The sequence below is a fragment of the Rhinopithecus bieti genome, unplaced genomic scaffold, assembly GCF_001698545.2.
Source record: "Rhinopithecus bieti isolate Rb0 unplaced genomic scaffold, ASM169854v2 scaffold_13704, whole genome shotgun sequence".
In the NCBI taxonomy this organism is placed as follows: domain Eukaryota; kingdom Metazoa; phylum Chordata; class Mammalia; order Primates; family Cercopithecidae; genus Rhinopithecus; species Rhinopithecus bieti.
The window spans coordinates 3,802,921-3,819,565 of record NW_016808231.1 but is presented as its reverse complement, the minus strand read 5'-3'; the positions used below and the strand labels follow the sequence as shown (position 1 = coordinate 3,819,565).

At 45.5% G+C, this 16,645-nt stretch overlaps 1 protein-coding gene across 1 annotated transcript in view; it reads right to left on the bottom strand.

Annotated features, from left to right (window-relative positions):
• Positions 1 to 3,100: 3,100 nt before the first annotated feature.
• CUNH16orf89 (chromosome unknown C16orf89 homolog) overlaps positions 3,101 to 16,645 on the bottom strand; it is a 25,690-nt gene continuing 12,145 nt past the window's right edge. Inside the window, exons 7-8 of the mRNA XM_017886358.1 lie at positions 7,187 to 7,273; positions 3,101 to 3,452 (exon numbers count right to left, since the gene is read on the bottom strand). Coding sequence (XP_017741847.1) covers positions 3,322 to 3,452; positions 7,187 to 7,273 — 218 coding nt within the window. The 3' untranslated portion in view covers positions 3,101 to 3,321. The remainder of the gene's footprint in view (positions 3,453 to 7,186; positions 7,274 to 16,645) is intronic.

The following is a 16,645-nucleotide window of genomic DNA, read 5'->3' as shown; positions in this document are numbered from 1 at the left end:
TGAGACAAGTTCTTGCATTGTCAGCCAGGCTGGGATGCCATGGCATGCTCATAGCTCACTGCAGCCTCAACCTCCCAAGACTCAAGTGATCCTCCTGCCTCAGCCTCCCAAGTAGCTGGGACCACAGGCACAGGTCACCATGCCCAGCTGATTTTTGTGATTTTTTGTGGACGTGGAATTTTGTCATGTTGCCCAGGCTGGTTTCCAAATCCTGAGCTCAAGCAATCCCCTCACCTTGGTCTCCCAAAATACTGGGATTCCAGGTGTGAGCCACCGTGCCCGGTCATATGAATGGGCATTTGAGCAGAGACTGGGGCAAGGTGGAGTGTGAGTTATGTGGATGTCAGGGAAAAAGTATTTGGAAAGACAGGAGAGTCTTGCAAGGAACGTGAGCTCCGTGTGGGCTGGATATATCTGTTGAGTGGATAAATTCCTGGGAGCTTTTGGACTACAGTTTGGCTGTGGCTTGCTCCTGAGAAAGTTCTTTTTTTGTTTATTTGTTTTTGTTTTTTTGAGATGGAGTCTTGCTCTGTCACCCAGGCTGGAATGGAGTGGCGTGATCTTGGCTCACTGCAATCTCTGCCTCCAAGGTGCAAGCTATTCTCCTGCCTTAGTCTCCTGAGTAGCTGGGATTACAGGCAAGAGCCACCATGCCTGGCTCATTTTTATATTTTCAGTAGAAATGGGGCTTCACCATGTTAGCCAGGCTGGTCTTGAACTCCTGGCCTCAAGTGATCCGCCCGCCTTGAGAAAGTTCTTTTTAATTTTTGGTTTCACATCAGACCTTTACATAGAGGACCAGGCTGTGACCGAGTCATCAGGACAGGTCATCTGCTTCCCCACAGGTGTGGCTGGGCTGCAGGGACTAGAAGCTGGACTGTTGCTGAGACTAGAAGCGGCTCGTTGAGGCAGGTGCTGCGTTCGTTTCTGGGGCTGCTGTAGCGAGGTACCATCGACTAGGGGCTTAAACCACCGAAATTTATGGTCTCACAGTTCAGGAGTGCCGGGATCATAGGCGTGAGCTAAGGATTCCCTTTCCTTGAAAATGACTGATAACGCTCCGCTTTCCGCTGCAGTCATTTCACCCTCTCCCTGGTTTGGTAACTGAAACCTTCTGAAATGAACCAGTGTCAGGCCCCCGTGAGGACTCCATCCCCAATTCAGGAAGCATAGAGGTGGAGCATAATTCCCCTGATTTGTTTACGTGCAGCCGACTTCTCTCAAGGTTGTGTGCCTGTTTCGGAAAACTTCTGTTTGCAAGGCAATGTGAAAGAAATCCTTAAAGCTCACGGAGTGCCAGGTGGATATGACATTCTGGTCCTTGGTTCCCCCAAGAAAACAGCAACCTCCAGAAAGCAAGTCAAACTTGTCAGCAGAATCCAGGGATGTTCCTCGAGGCCTGACAACTTAAGAGCAATCATGGGAAGGCATTCAGAGGTTCGCAGCAGAGGATCAGGTCGAGGGAGCCTATCTCCTAAAGGAAAGATCGAGAAGAACCATGCCCCCCACTACCACCTGGGCTGCTCAGCCGGGCACAGAAGCAGCCGGGGATATTTTAATTCAGATGCTCACATATGATTCAGTTGCCACATGAGGATGATTCGCAGCGATTTTCCACCTTGAGGTAAAGCAGGACAATGCATGTAAAGAGGTTTGCAGCCCCAGGACCGGGTTTTCAGCTGGTTTTTCTACCCCAGAGTCTAAGGCATGCAGGCTGTGTCATCAGCACCACAGACGGCCCCAGAACCCGTAATAACGTTCCAGAAGGTATTATTGCTAAATTAGTGTCAGAGCTCCAGGGAACACATTCAGATATAGTCACACTGAGTCAGAGCTCGAGGGAAGAGCTGTAAGCTGGGAATGAGAGAACCGATGACAAGGCAGCGGCATCTCCTGGCAGCTTCCGGAGGAGCCCCCAGTTAATGTGACATCATCACTTGAGGCAGCAGGTAACGTTTACCTGGCACTTAGTATGTTACAAGCACTGTTCCCAGTATCCTACAAACACAATACTCACAGCAGTGGAGGTTACATTGAGGTAGGGGCTGGGTTTTTTTTTTTTTTTTTTTTTTTTGACTCCCACTCTCTCGCCCAGGCTGCAGTGCAGTGGCACAATCATAGCTCACTGCAGCCTTGAACTCCTGGGCTCAAGTGATCCTCCCTCCTCAGCCTCCCGAGTAGCTGGGACTACAGCTGTTCACTCTTGCACCCGGTGAGGGTTTGTGGGGAGGTGTCTCGTTATGTTGCCCAGGCTGGTCTCAAGCTTCTGGATCCAAGTGATCCTCCCACCTCAGCCTCCCAAAGTGCTGGGATTATAGGGGCGAGCCACTGTGCCCCGCCACGGTAGTTGTTATTATTATCCCAATTTTACTGATGAGAAAACTGAGTCCCAGAGAAGTTGGTGACTTTGCTCAAGGACACACACAGCTGGGACTTGAATTCAGGCAGCCTGGCCACAGAACCCCACCATCAACCGCTACGCTATACTGTGTTTTGTAAAATGACATGATGGCCTCGTGAGGCAGTGTAATGATACGGCAGAGGTTTGTGCTCAGGATGTAAAAATGAGTATGTGCTGCCTTTCATGGTCATCTCTTGAGTTCTGGCTCATGACCTGAACTATTCTTTTCCAAGATTCTTCCTTCTCCCACTAGGAAAGATACCATATTTGATACCTGAACAAATAGCCTTTAAGATACCAGTTTATGGGTCTTTTTAGAATTTGTGGCTGGGTGCTCATGCCTGTAATCCCAGCACTTTGGGAGGACAAGGCAAGAGGATCGCTTGAGGCCGGGAGTTCGAGACCAGCCAGGTCCATATAGTGAGACCCCATCTCTACAAAAAATTTAAAAATTAACTTGGCATGGTGGCACACACCTGTTGTCCCAGCTACTCAGGAGGCGAGATGGGAAGATGGCTTGAGCCCAGGAGTTCAAGGCTGCAGTGAGCCTGGGTGACAGAGTGAGACCTATCTATTAATTAAAAAAAAATAAAGAAAGCAAAGAAAAAAGAATTTGTGTTGAGTGGGACTGGAAAGTTGAAACAGACCAAGAGGTTGTCCAAGGTTGTCCTCAAGGCTGAGAAACGACTCAACCCTAGGTCAGTTGCAGTCAAACTTTATTCATCTATTCACACCTGAGTCCCTCCCGGCCCCCACCTACCCTGGTCCTGCGTACTCAGGGCTTCCAAGATGGGGTGTCAGGGTGGCTTTGCTTCCAGATGCCTGCTTCCCAGGATGTGAGCCATGCCCTCCAGGATCTAAGGGATGAGGACTAAAGGGGTCTGTTCCTCCTCCAGGCAGCAGGCGTGGAAACATCCGTCTCAGGGGCTGCTTGGTGGTGGCGGTGTGGATGGGTGTGGCTCTCTGTTTGCCGGGGGGTATTCTGCCAGGATGTATAGGAAGCCACCCAGTGCTGCCACCGCTGTGGCTGTGTTGTGGGAGGAGCAGCCATCTGCGGGAAGAGAATGCCTGTGAGTGCTGGGTGGCAAGAACGTTGGCCCTTTAATCAACACAGTCCCATTGAAAGTGCGTTTCAGCCAGGCGCGGTGGCTCACGCCTGTAATCCCGCAGTTTGGGAGCCTGAGGTGGGCGTATCACTTGAGATCAGGAGTTCGAGACCAGCATGAGCAACATGATGACACCCTGTCTTTACTAAAAAAATACAAAAATTACCCAGGTATGGTGACAAGCACCTATAGTCTCAGCTACTTCGGAGGATGAGGCAAGAGAATGACTTGAACCCAGGAGGCAGAGGTTGCAGTGAGCCGAGATCGCGGCCACTGGCACTCCAGCCTGGGCAAGAGAGCGAGACTCTGTCTCAAAAAAAAAAAAAAAAAAAAAAAAAGTAGCTTTGCAGATTACTGTTTCAGGCAGATACTGTTTCAGGCAACTTGCAAGACACTGAGTGGGTGCTTCTGTGCTCCCTTAGGCCCCTTTTGCTGGGCCGGGTGCCCTTCCACCAGCCACTAAGGGCTCCCTTTTCTGGGAGGTATGTCCCTCCCAAATAACTTACCAATACAGGGATACAAAAGCCTGCCACCTTGTCCCAGGGGGATGCCTCTGTGGTGCAATTTATGCTCCAAGGCTCCCCTCCCATCCCTGAGGGGGGATCTGACTTGAGACCGCATCCTGTCCAGCTCCTGCCTGGCTTGGCCTGCTTCCCTGACTTACCTACCTCAATAAAGCACAGGCACCAGAATCCTGTCCCAGGTCCTGTGTAAGACCTTCTGAGATGGGGAAACTGAGGCTCGGGTAGCCGAGCTGAGCCTCCGGCCCTGGTGACTCCACAGCTCATTTTCTGACCCCAACCGTCTTCCTCTTAGTTGCCTGTGACTGCCTGGTCCCATGTGACCTCATGGTTCATGGAGTCAAGAGTCTCAGGCCTGAGCACTTGCCTGAGATAATAACCCTTAGATATAGTTAGTTCTTTGAGCTCAAAGTGGGCTGCACTCCTCTAGTCTCACAATCTATCCGCTTGTGGGAGGGACCCAGGAATTCTTTCTTCCCTACCCAGAGACTTTGGGAAGGGGAGGGGACCCCAGCCAGGTCCCTTGAAGGGAGGGAGAATGCAGATTTCAAGGTGCTGAATGACTAACCCTGGCAGTTCATGCCTCTTGGTGGCCTACTGTATGCCACATACAATGGGGAGGGCTTTGCACGATGATCAGTTATTAGCCCCCAACAGTTTGGTGCCCATTTTACAGATGAGGAAAATGAGGCTCAGAGAGGTTGTGTGACTTTCACAGCAAGTAAGAGGCAGAAGCGGAACTCGAACCCACACAACCTGACCTCAAACCCTGTGCTCCTAGTCTCTACACCAGCTGCCTCCTGCTGCATGGGCTTGTGTCATAAGTGCAAGAATGAGCACACCCCTGCCGGGCAGTTTTCTAGGCTGCTGGTCAACCTGGAGGTGCCTCAGGAAAGGCCTTGGACTCTGGAATTTCTGCGTCTTCCGCTCCAGTCCCTGGGACAGTTCTCGTGTTAGGCTGTATGACTCTGGGGACAGGCAGCTGACCAGGTAGTACACAGCAGGCCCCTACCACCCCAGCCATAGGCAGCCCCAGCCCCTCTGTGTCAGGAAAGCCTAGCTAGGGTAGAGGCCTCTGGAAGTCTCCTGGGAACTTTTCTCCCTTCTGCCTGAGCTTTGATGGCAGCTGCGAAACTGACTCACTGGATTTCTGCTTTCACTCCTCTGTCCTGTCCACCTGTAGGCGGATGATCAGGCCGCAGTGGGGTTGATGGAGAGACGTTTAGTTACTGGAATCATATACCCACATATGTTGGACATCTACTCTGTGAACTGGCTATTCCATATCCCTTCCTGCTTTTGCCCGTGGTTATTTAATTTTTACTTTATTTTATTTTTTTATTATTATTTTTGAGACAGAGTCTCACTCTGTCACCCAGGGTAGTGTGCAGTGGCATAATCTCAGCTCACTGCAACCTCCGTCTCCTGGGTTCAAGCGATTCTCCTGTCTCAGCCTCCCAAGTAGCTGGGACTACAGGCATGCGCCACTACGCCTGGTTAATTTTTGGTTTTTTGGTAGAGATGGGATTTCACCATGTTGGCCAGGCTGGTCTCGAACTTGTGACGTCAGGTGATCCACCTGCCTTGGCCTCCCAAAGTGCTAGGATTACAGGCGTGAGCCACCGTGCCTGGCTTATTTATTTTTTATTAATGAAAAATTGAAATCAAAATCCTCTCTTTCTTCTTGGTTCCTCCCTTCCTATGTCCCTCCCTCCTTCCCTTTCTTCCATGTTATTTCTTGCCTTTCTTCCCTTCCCAGCAGTCAGAGTCTCAGTAGTTCTCACTTTCTCTACATTGGCAAACTGACCATACAGTTTATTGTCATAACCAGGATGCTTTGGAGGAAAGAGGGCACTCTTCATAGTGGCTCCAAGACAACAGGTGTAAACTGGGGCAGCTCTGGGAGCACTAGGCTGTGTGGCCACCAAAACTGTTCTGGTCACTTGCCCATTCATTGGCTTTTGGGTCCTTTCTCTGCCTTTCCTTATTGCAAACTCCAGCACACAGACCCCTCTAAACTACATTTCCCAGGATGCCTTGCCTACTGGTTTCAACCAACAGGAGGTGCAGGTGGAATGAGGGGAGAAGCCAGAATATTTCTTCCTTCCTCTCTCTGTCTCCTCCTTGTTCAGCCCCTGCAGGCTCTGTTAACACGGCCTCTTCCTGCCATTCTCCAGCTCTAGGGAGGGTAGTGGCTTCCTGCAACAGTAAAATCTCTGGGTTTTTCCCCCTTTTCTGTTTTCAGCTCTTACAACACCTCTGAGATGAGTTTCCTCTAGTAAATTCCCTCTGTTGAAGTTCCTGATGCAGGTTCTATTTTCCTGACCAGATCTTGACTTAGAAGGGTTACTATTGTGATTTTTAACAATGGAAACTTCTCTTGTATGCTCCTTTAACCAAAGACAGTATCTCTGGACTCCCCACTTTCTTTCTTGTTTTTTTTTTTTGAGACAGGGTCTTGCTCTGTCACCTAGGCTGGAGTGCGGTGGTGCGATCTCAGCTCACTGAAGCCTCTACCTCCTGGGTTTAAGTAATTCTCATGCCTCAGCCTCCTGAGTAGTTGGGACTACAGGTGTGTGCCACCATTCCCGGCTAAGTTTTGTATTTTTAGTAGAGACAGGGTTTTGTCATGTTGCCCAGGCTGTCTCCCCACTTTCTTTTTTTTTTTTTTTTCGAGACAGAGTTTTGCTCTTTTTGCCCAGGCTGGAGTGCAATGGCGCGATCTCAGCTCACCGCAACCTCCGCCTCCCAGGTTGAAGCGATTCTCCTGCCTCAGCCTCTTGAGTAGCTGGGATTACAGACATGCGCCACCATGCCTGGCTAATTTTTATATTTTTAGTAGAGACAGGGTTTCTCAATGTTGGTCAGGCTGGTCTTGAACTCCCGACCTCAGGTGGTGATCCACCCGCCTTGGCCTCCCACAGTGCTGGGATTACAGGCGTGAGCCACCGCACTCGGCCTGTCTCCCTCCTTTCTAAGAGGAGGCCATCAGTGACCCCCAGCCTCCCTTCCACCTCCCAAACATGAAGGCCCTCTGATTAGTGCCCCTTTGATGATGCCAAGTGCTTTTCTTCCATAGCAGAGAATAAACACAGGCCTCTGTTTTGCTAGGATATCTCAGTTTCATGTCAAGAAACTCCCTTGGGTATTTTCATTACCTGAAAATTGTTTTTCTCGCCTCTTCACTCTCCTCAAAAAATGCTGTTGATATTGGATAGCTTTAGATAATTCTTCATCTTCGGCATCTGGGAGAAGAGCAAAAGTTGAACTTCTCAAGAGAGATTTTATTTTTTATGTTTTTATTTCTTTTTATTTCTTTTATTTTATTTTAGAGACAGGGTCTCATGCTATTGGCCAGGCCGGGTACAGTGGCACAGTCATAGCTCACCGCAGCCTCAAACTCCTGAGCTCACACAATCCTTGCTGCCTCAGCCTACCAAGTAGCTGGGACTACAGGCATGAACTACCATGTCCAGCTATTAAAAAAATTTTTTTTTGTTTTGGTAGAGATGGGATCTCGCTATGTTGCCCAGGCTGGCCTTGAACTCCTGGGCTCAAGTGAGCCTCCAGCCTTGGCCTCCCAAAGTACTGGATTATATGTGTGACCCACTGCAACTGGTCTCAAGGTGAATTTTTAAATGTTACTCACTAAACCTCCTGCCCCAATAACATTTCAAGGAAATTAGGTCTTCTTTTGAAACTTGAGGCTATTCCAGAAGTTTCCATCTGTACCTGTCTGCAGATCCTTTTGCATAGCCTAAACTTGTCATCTACTGATGGTTTCCCAAACTTAGTGGTTCCCCAGACACCCACCAACAGAACCACTGGAGGTGCTTGTTAAAAATGTAAGTCCCTGGCCGGGCACGGTGGCTCAAGCCTGTAATCCCAGCACTTTGGGAGGCTGAGACGGGCGGATCACAAGGTCAGGAGATCGAGATCATCCTGGCTAACACGGTGAAACCCCGTCTCTATTAAAAAATACAAAAAACTAGCCGGGCGAGGTGGCGGGCGCCTGTAGTCCCAGCTACTCGGGAGGCTGAGGCAGGAGAATGGTGTAAACCCGGGAGGCGGAGCTTACAGCGAGCTGAGATCCGGCCACTGCACTCCAGTCCGGGTGACAGAGCGAGACTCCGCCTCAAAAAAAAAAAAAAAAAAAAAAATGAAAGCCCCCCCAAAACAAGCAAAACTGAGGGAATTCATCACCACTAGACTGGCCTTACAAGAAGTACTCAAGGGAATCCTACATCTGAAAAGAAAAGACAATAATCACTGACATGAAAACATGGAAAGGTGTAAAAGTTACTGGTAGAGGAGAAACAGAAAGGAGAGAAAAGAAGCAAAACTATCACTAGAGAAAAGCACCAAATAGCAGTGATAACAAGAAGAAAGGAAGAAGAAAATCAAAGGATATAGAAGATAACCAGAAAACAATTAATGAAATGATAGGAGTAATTCCTCACAAGCCAATAATAACCTTGAATGCAAATTGATTCAACCCCTACTGAAAGGATACATAGACTGGCTGAATGAATGAAAAGAACATGACCCGACTGTGTGCTGCCTACAAGAAACTCACTTCACTGGTAAAGACACTATGGGATGAAAGTGAAAGGGTGAGAAAAGATCTTCCACATAAGTGGAAGCCAGAAGGGAGAAGGAGTAGCTATACTTAGATAAAACAGACTTGAAGTCAAAACTGTAAACAGAGACAAAGGAGGTCATTATATAATGTTAAAAGAATTAATTTAGCAAGAGGACATAACAATTCTAAAATACATGTATTAAACACTGGAGAACCCTAAAGCAAATGTTATTAGATATAAAGGGAGAGATAGACTCCAGTACAATAATAGCTGAGGACATCGACACCTTGCTGTCAGCATTGGACAGATCATCTAGACAGAAACTCAACAAAACACTGAATTTAAACTGCACTTGAGGCCAAATGAATCTAACAGACATTTACAGAACATTTTCTCTAACTGCTGCAGAATATATATTCTCATCAGCACATGGAACAGTCTCCAAAATAGACCATATGTTAGGCCAGAAAACAAGTCTCAGCAAATTTAAAAGAATTTGAATCATAGCAAGTATCTTCCTGACCACAATGGAATAAAACTAGAAATCAATAACAAGAGGAACTTTCAAAATTGTGCAAATACAGGGAAATTAAACAACATGTTCCTGAATGACCAATGAGCAAATGAAGAAATTAGGAAGAACACTTAAAATTTCTTAACACAAGTGAAAATAGAAACACAATATCCCGGCCGGGCGCGGTGGCTCAAGCCTGTAATCCCAGCACTTTGGGAGGCCGAGACGGGTGGATCACGAGGTTAGGAGATCGAGACCATCCTGTCGAACACGGTGAAACCCCGTCTCTACTAAAAAAATACAAAAAACTAGCCAGGCGAGGTGGCGGGCGCCTGTAGTCCCAGCTACTCGGGAGGCTGAGGCAGGAGAATGGCATAAACTCAGGAGGCGGAGCTTGCAGTGAGCCGAGATCGTGCCACTGCACTCCAGCCTGGGCGACAGAGCGAGACTCTGTCTCAAAAAAAAAAAAAAACACAATATGCCAAAACCTATGGGATATATAGCAAAAGCAGTATTCAGAGGGAAATTTACTTCAATAAATGCCTACATCAAAAAAGCAGAAAGATTTCAAATAACGAACCAACAATACATCTCAAGGAACTAGAAAATCAAGACCAAATCAAGCCCCAAACTAGTAGAAGGAAATAAATTGTAAAGATCAGAGCAGAAATAAATCAGAGACTAAAGCAACAATACAAAAGATCAATGAAACAAAAAGTTGGTTTTTAAGAAAGATCAACAAATAGATAAATTATTAACTAGACTAAGAAAAAAAAAGACTCAAGTAAATAAAATCAGAAAGAAAAAGGAAATATTACAACTGATACCACTGAAATACAGAGGATCATTAGAGGCTATTATAAACAACAAATTAGAAAACCTAGTGAAGTGTGCCGGGCATGGTGGCTCATGCCTGTAATCCCAGCACTTTGGGAGGCTGAGGTGGGTATATCACTTGAGGTCAGGAGTTCGAGACCAGCCTGGTCAATATGGTGAAACCCTGTCTCTACTAAAAATACAAAAATTAGCCAGGTGTGGTGGTGGGCGCCTGTAATCCCAGCTACTTGGGAGGCTGAGGCAGGAGAATCACTTGAACCTGGGAGGCGGAGGTTGCAGTGAGCTGAGATTGCGCCACTGCACTCCAGCCTGAGCAACAGAGCAAGACTTTGTCTCCAAACAAAAGAAAACCTAGTGGAAATTGATAAATTCCTGGACACATACAACATACCAAGATTGAACCAAGAAGAAATAGAAAACCTGAACAGACCGGCCGGGCGCGGTGGCTCAAGCCTGTAATCCCAGCACTTTGGGAGGCCGAGACGGGTGGATCACGAGGTCAGGAGATCGAGACCATCCTGGCTAACACGGTGAAACCCCGTCTCTACTAAAGAAATACAAAAAACTAGCCGGGCGAGGTGGTGGGCGCCTGTAGTCCCAGCTACTCGGGAGGCTGAGGCAGGAGAATGGCGTAAACCCGGAAGGCGGAGCTTGCAGTGAGCTGAGATCCGGCCACTGCGCTCCAGCCTGGGCGACAGAGCGAGACTCCGTCTCAAAAACAAAACAAAACAAAACAACAAAAAAAAAAAAAAAAAAAAAATGTAAGTCCCTCCAAGACAAGCAAAAACTGAGGGAATTCATCACCACTAGACTGGCCTTACAAGAAGTACTCAAGGGAATCCTACATCTGAAAAGAAAAAGACAATAATCACTGACATGAAAACATGGAAAGGTGTAAAAGTTACTGGTAGAGGAGAAACAGAAAGGAGAGAAAAGAAGCAAAACTATCACTAGAGAAAAGCACCAAATAGCAGTGATAACAAGAAGAAAGGAAGAAGAAAATCAAAGGATATAGAAGATAACCAGAAAACAATTAATGAAATGATAGGAGTAATTCCTCACAAGCCAATAATAACCTTGAATGCAAATTGATTCAACCCCCTACTGAAAGGATACATAGACTGGCTGAATGAATGAAAAGAACATGACCCGACTGTGTGCTGCCTACAAGAAACTCACTTCACTGGTAAAGACACTATGGGATGAAAGTGAAAGGGTGAGAAAAGATCTTCCACATAAGTGGAAGCCAGAAGGGAGAAGGAGTAGCTATACTTAGATAAAACAGACTTGAAGTCAAAAACTGTAAACAGAGACAAAGGAGGTCATTATATAATGTTAAAAGAATTAATTTAGCAAGAGGACATAACAATTCTAAAAATACATGTATTAAACACTGGAGAACCCTAAAGCAAATGTTATTAGATATAAAGGGAGAGATAGACTCCAGTACAATAATAGCTGAGGACATCGACACCTTGCTGTCAGCATTGGACAGATCATCTAGACAGAAACTCAACAAAACACTGAATTTAAACTGCACTTGAGGCCAAATGAATCTAACAGACATTTACAGAACATTTTCTCTAACTGCTGCAGAATATATATTCTCATCAGCACATGGAACAGTCTCCAAAATAGACCATATGTTAGGCCAGAAAACAAGTCTCAGCAAATTTAAAAGAATTTGAATCATAGCAAGTATCTTCCTGACCACAATGGAATAAAACTAGAAATCAATAACAAGAGGAACTTTCAAAATTGTGCAAATACAGGGAAATTAAACAACATGTTCCTGAATGACCAATGAGCAAATGAAGAAATTAGGAAGAACACTTAAAAATTTCTTAACACAAGTGAAAATAGAAACACAATATCCCGGCCGGGCGCGGTGGCTCAAGCCTGTAATCCCAGCACTTTGGGAGGCCGAGACGGGTGGATCACGAGGTTAGGAGATCGAGACCATCCTGTCGAACACGGTGAAACCCCGTCTCTACTAAAAAAATACAAAAAACTAGCCAGGCGAGGTGGCGGGCGCCTGTAGTCCCAGCTACTCGGGAGGCTGAGGCAGGAGAATGGCATAAACTCAGGAGGCGGAGCTTGCAGTGAGCCGAGATCGTGCCACTGCACTCCAGCCTGGGCGACAGAGCGAGACTCTGTCTCAAAAAAAAAAAAAAACACAATATGCCAAAACCTATGGGATATATAGCAAAAGCAGTATTCAGAGGGAAATTTACTTCAATAAATGCCTACATCAAAAAAGCAGAAAGATTTCAAATAACGAACCAACAATACATCTCAAGGAACTAGAAAATCAAGACCAAATCAAGCCCCAAACTAGTAGAAGGAAATAAATTGTAAAGATCAGAGCAGAAATAAATCAGAGACTAAAGCAACAATACAAAAGATCAATGAAACAAAAAGTTGGTTTTTAAGAAAGATCAACAAATAGATAAATTATTAACTAGACTAAGAAAAAAAAAGACTCAAGTAAATAAAATCAGAAAGAAAAAGGAAATATTACAACTGATACCACTGAAATACAGAGGATCATTAGAGGCTATTATAAACAACAAATTAGAAAACCTAGTGAAGTGTGCCGGGCATGGTGGCTCATGCCTGTAATCCCAGCACTTTGGGAGGCTGAGGTGGGTATATCACTTGAGGTCAGGAGTTCGAGACCAGCCTGGTCAATATGGTGAAACCCTGTCTCTACTAAAAATACAAAAATTAGCCAGGTGTGGTGGTGGGCGCCTGTAATCCCAGCTACTTGGGAGGCTGAGGCAGGAGAATCACTTGAACCTGGGAGGCGGAGGTTGCAGTGAGCTGAGATTGCGCCACTGCACTCCAGCCTGAGCAACAGAGCAAGACTTTGTCTCCAAACAAAAGAAAACCTAGTGGAAATTGATAAATTCCTGGACACATACAACATACCAAGATTGAACCAAGAAGAAATAGAAAACCTGAACAGACCGGCCGGGCGCGGTGGCTCAAGCCTGTAATCCCAGCACTTTGGGAGGCCGAGACGGGTGGATCACGAGGTCAGGAGATCGAGACCATCCTGGCTAACACGGTGAAACCCCGTCTCTACTAAAGAAATACAAAAAACTAGCCGGGCGAGGTGGTGGGCGCCTGTAGTCCCAGCTACTCGGGAGGCTGAGGCAGGAGAATGGCGTAAACCCGGAAGGCGGAGCTTGCAGTGAGCTGAGATCCGGCCACTGCGCTCCAGCCTGGGCGACAGAGCGAGACTCCGTCTCAAAAACAAAACAAAACAAAACAAAAAAAAACCTGAACAGACCAGTTATGAGTAATGAGATTGAATGTGTAATAAAAGTCTCCCCAAAACAAAAAGCCCAGGACCCGACAGTTTCACTGATGAATTTTACCGAATATTTAAAGAACAAATACCAATTCTTTTCAGTCTCTTCCAGAAAATTGAAGGGGAGGAAATTTTTCCAAACTCATTCTACAAGTTCAGCATTACCCCAATACTAAAAGCAAACAAGGACACAACAACAACAACAAAACTATAGGCCCATTTCCCTGGTGAACCTAGCTGCAAAAATCCTTAACAAAATACTAGCAAAACAAACCCAGCAAAACATTAAAAATCATTCATGGCTTTCCTACTTTGACCACTTCCAGTAAGTAATTGAATGTTTTGCATTAAAAAAAAAAATCATTCATCATGAACAAGGGAACTTTACTGCAGGGATGCAAGGATTGTTCAACATATGTAAATCAATAAATATGACACATTACACCAATAGAATGAAAAACAAAAATCATATGATCATCTTAATAGATGCAGGAAAATGCATGTGATGAAATTTAACATCCCTTCATGATAAATCTCTCAATATGTTAGGTGTAGAAGGAATGTACCTCAATATAATAAAGGTCATATGTGACAAACCCACAGCCAACATTACACTGAATGAGGAAAAGATGAAAGCTTTTCCTCTAAGAAGTGGAACAACACAAGAGCACCTACTTTCACCATTTTTATTCAACATAGTACTAGAAATCCTAGCCAGAGCAGTTAAGCAAGAGAAACAAAAAAGGGCATCTAAATGAAAAAGGAAGTCAAATTATCCCTGTTTGCAGGTGACATGATCTGATAGACAGGAAACCCTAAAAGCTCCACCAAAAAAACTCTTAGAACTGATAAATGAATTCAACAAAGTTGCAGAATACAGAACAATCATACAAAAAATCAGTAGCATGTCTTTTTTTTTTCTTTAAAAAAAAAACAGAGTCTTGGTCCATCGCCCAGGCTGGAGTGCAGTGGCTGGATCTCAGCTCACTGCAAGCTCCGCCTCCTGGGTTTACGCCATTCTCCTGCCTCAGCCTCCCGAGTAGCTGGGACTACAGGCGCCCGCCACCTCGCCCGGCTAGTTTTTTGCATTTTTTAGTAGAGACGGGGTTTCACCGTGTTAGCCAGGATGGTCTCGATCTCCTGACCTCGTGATCCGCCTGTCTCGGCCTCCCAAAGTGCTGGGATTACAGGCTTGAGCCACCACACCCGGCCGCATTTCTATACACCTATAATGAACTAGCAGAAGAAGAAATCAAGAATGTAATCCTATTTATAAGAGCTAAAAACAAAATACCCAGGAATAAATTTAACCAAGGAGGTGAAAGATCTCTACAAGGAAAACTGTAAAAGACACTGATAAAAGAAATTAAAGAGAGCACACAAAAAATGAAAAGACATCCCGTGTTTATGGATTGGAAGACTTAATATTGTGGAAATATCCATACTACCAAAGTGATCTACAGATTGAATCAAAATACCAATGACATTCTTCACAGAAATAGAAAAAAAAAATCCTAAAATTTATATAGAACCACAAAAGACCCCAAATAGCCAAAGCAATCCTAAGGAAAAAGAACAAAGCTGGAGGAATATTATTACTGGACTTCAAAATATGCTTCAAGGCTATAGTAAACAAAACAAGGTCAGGTGCGGCGGCTCACTCCTGTAATCCCAGGACTTTGGGGGGTCGAGGTGAGCAGATCACTTGAGACCAAGAGCTCAAGACCAGCTTCGCCAACATGGAGAAACCCTGTCTCTACTGAAAATACAAATATTAGCTGGGCATGGTGGTGGTGGGTGCCTGTAATCCCAGCTACTCGGGAGGCTGAGGCAGGAGAAGCACTTGAACCCGGGAGGTGGAGGTTGCAGTGAGCCGAAATTGTCCTACTGCACACCATCCTGGGTGACAGAACGAGACTGTCTGAAAAAAAAAAAAAAAAAAAAGGAAAAAGGCAAATAAGCTGCATAGACATCTCAAAAGAAGGCATACAAATGGCCAACAGGTCTGAAAAATGCTCAGCATCCTTAATCATCAGGGAAATGCAAATCAAATCACAATGAGATAGCATCTCACACCTGTTAAAATGACTACTATCAAAAAGACAAAAAAATGGCCAAGTGCGGTGCCTCACGCCTCTAATCCCAGCACTTTAGGAGGCCGTGGCTGGTGGATCACTTTGAGCTCAGGAGTTCGGGATCAGCCTTGGCAACATGGTGAAACTTCGTCTCTATAAAAAATACAAAAATTAGCCAGGTGTTGGTGGCTCCCACTGTAGTCTCAGCTATTCAGGAGGCTGAGGCTGGAGAATCTCTTGAACCCGGGAGGCAGAGGTTGCAGTGAGCTGAGATTGCACCACTGCACTCCAGCCTGGGTGACAGTGAGACCGTGTCTAACAAGAAAACAAAAAACAAAAAGCAAATAACAAATGCTGGCAAAGATGTAGAGAAAGGAGAACTCTTACACACTCTTGATGGGAATGTAAATTAGTACAGACATTATGGAAAGCAATATGGAGACTTCTCAAAAAGCTAAAACTAGGACTTGGATAAATACCACTACTGGGTATTTATCCAAAGGAAAGGAAATTGGTATGTTGAAGAGACATCTGCACCTCCGTGTTTATTGCAGCACTATTCACAGTAGCCAAGATGCAGCAACGTGAGTATCTATCAGCAGATGAATGGACAGAGAAAATGTGGTATACAGACCTAATGAAATACTATTTAGCCATAAAAATAACCAAATTATTTCATTCATAGCAACATCAATGAACGTGGAGGACATTATATTAATTGAAGTAGGCCAGGCATGGAAAGATAAATGTTGCATGTCCTTCCTCGTATGTGGAAGCTACAAAAATTGATCTCATAGAAGTGGAGTGTTGAGTCAGGGCACCTGTAATCCCAGCACTTTGGGAGGCTGAGGCAGGTGGATCACTTGAGGTCAGGAGATCCTGACCAGCCTGGCCAACATGGTGAAACCCTGTCTCTACTAAAAATACGAAAATTAGCTGGGCATGGTGGCATACACCTGTAGTCCCAGCTACTCGGGAGGCTGAGGCAGGAGAATGGCTTGAACCTGGGAGGTGGAGTTTGCAGTGAGCCGAGATAGCGCCACTGCACTCTAGCCTAGGTGACAGAGCGAAACTCCATCTCTAAAAAAAAAAAGAAGGGCAGTGTTGAATAGTGATTACTAGAGGTGGGGAGGGGGATAGGGGAGAAGAGATAACCAGAGGTTGGTTAGACTATGCACTAGTATGGCCAGGAGGAGGAATAAGTGGTACCGTTTCATAGCACTATAGGGTGATTGCAAATAACAACAATTTGTGGCATGGTTTTTTTTTTTTTTTTTTTTTTTTTTTTTTTT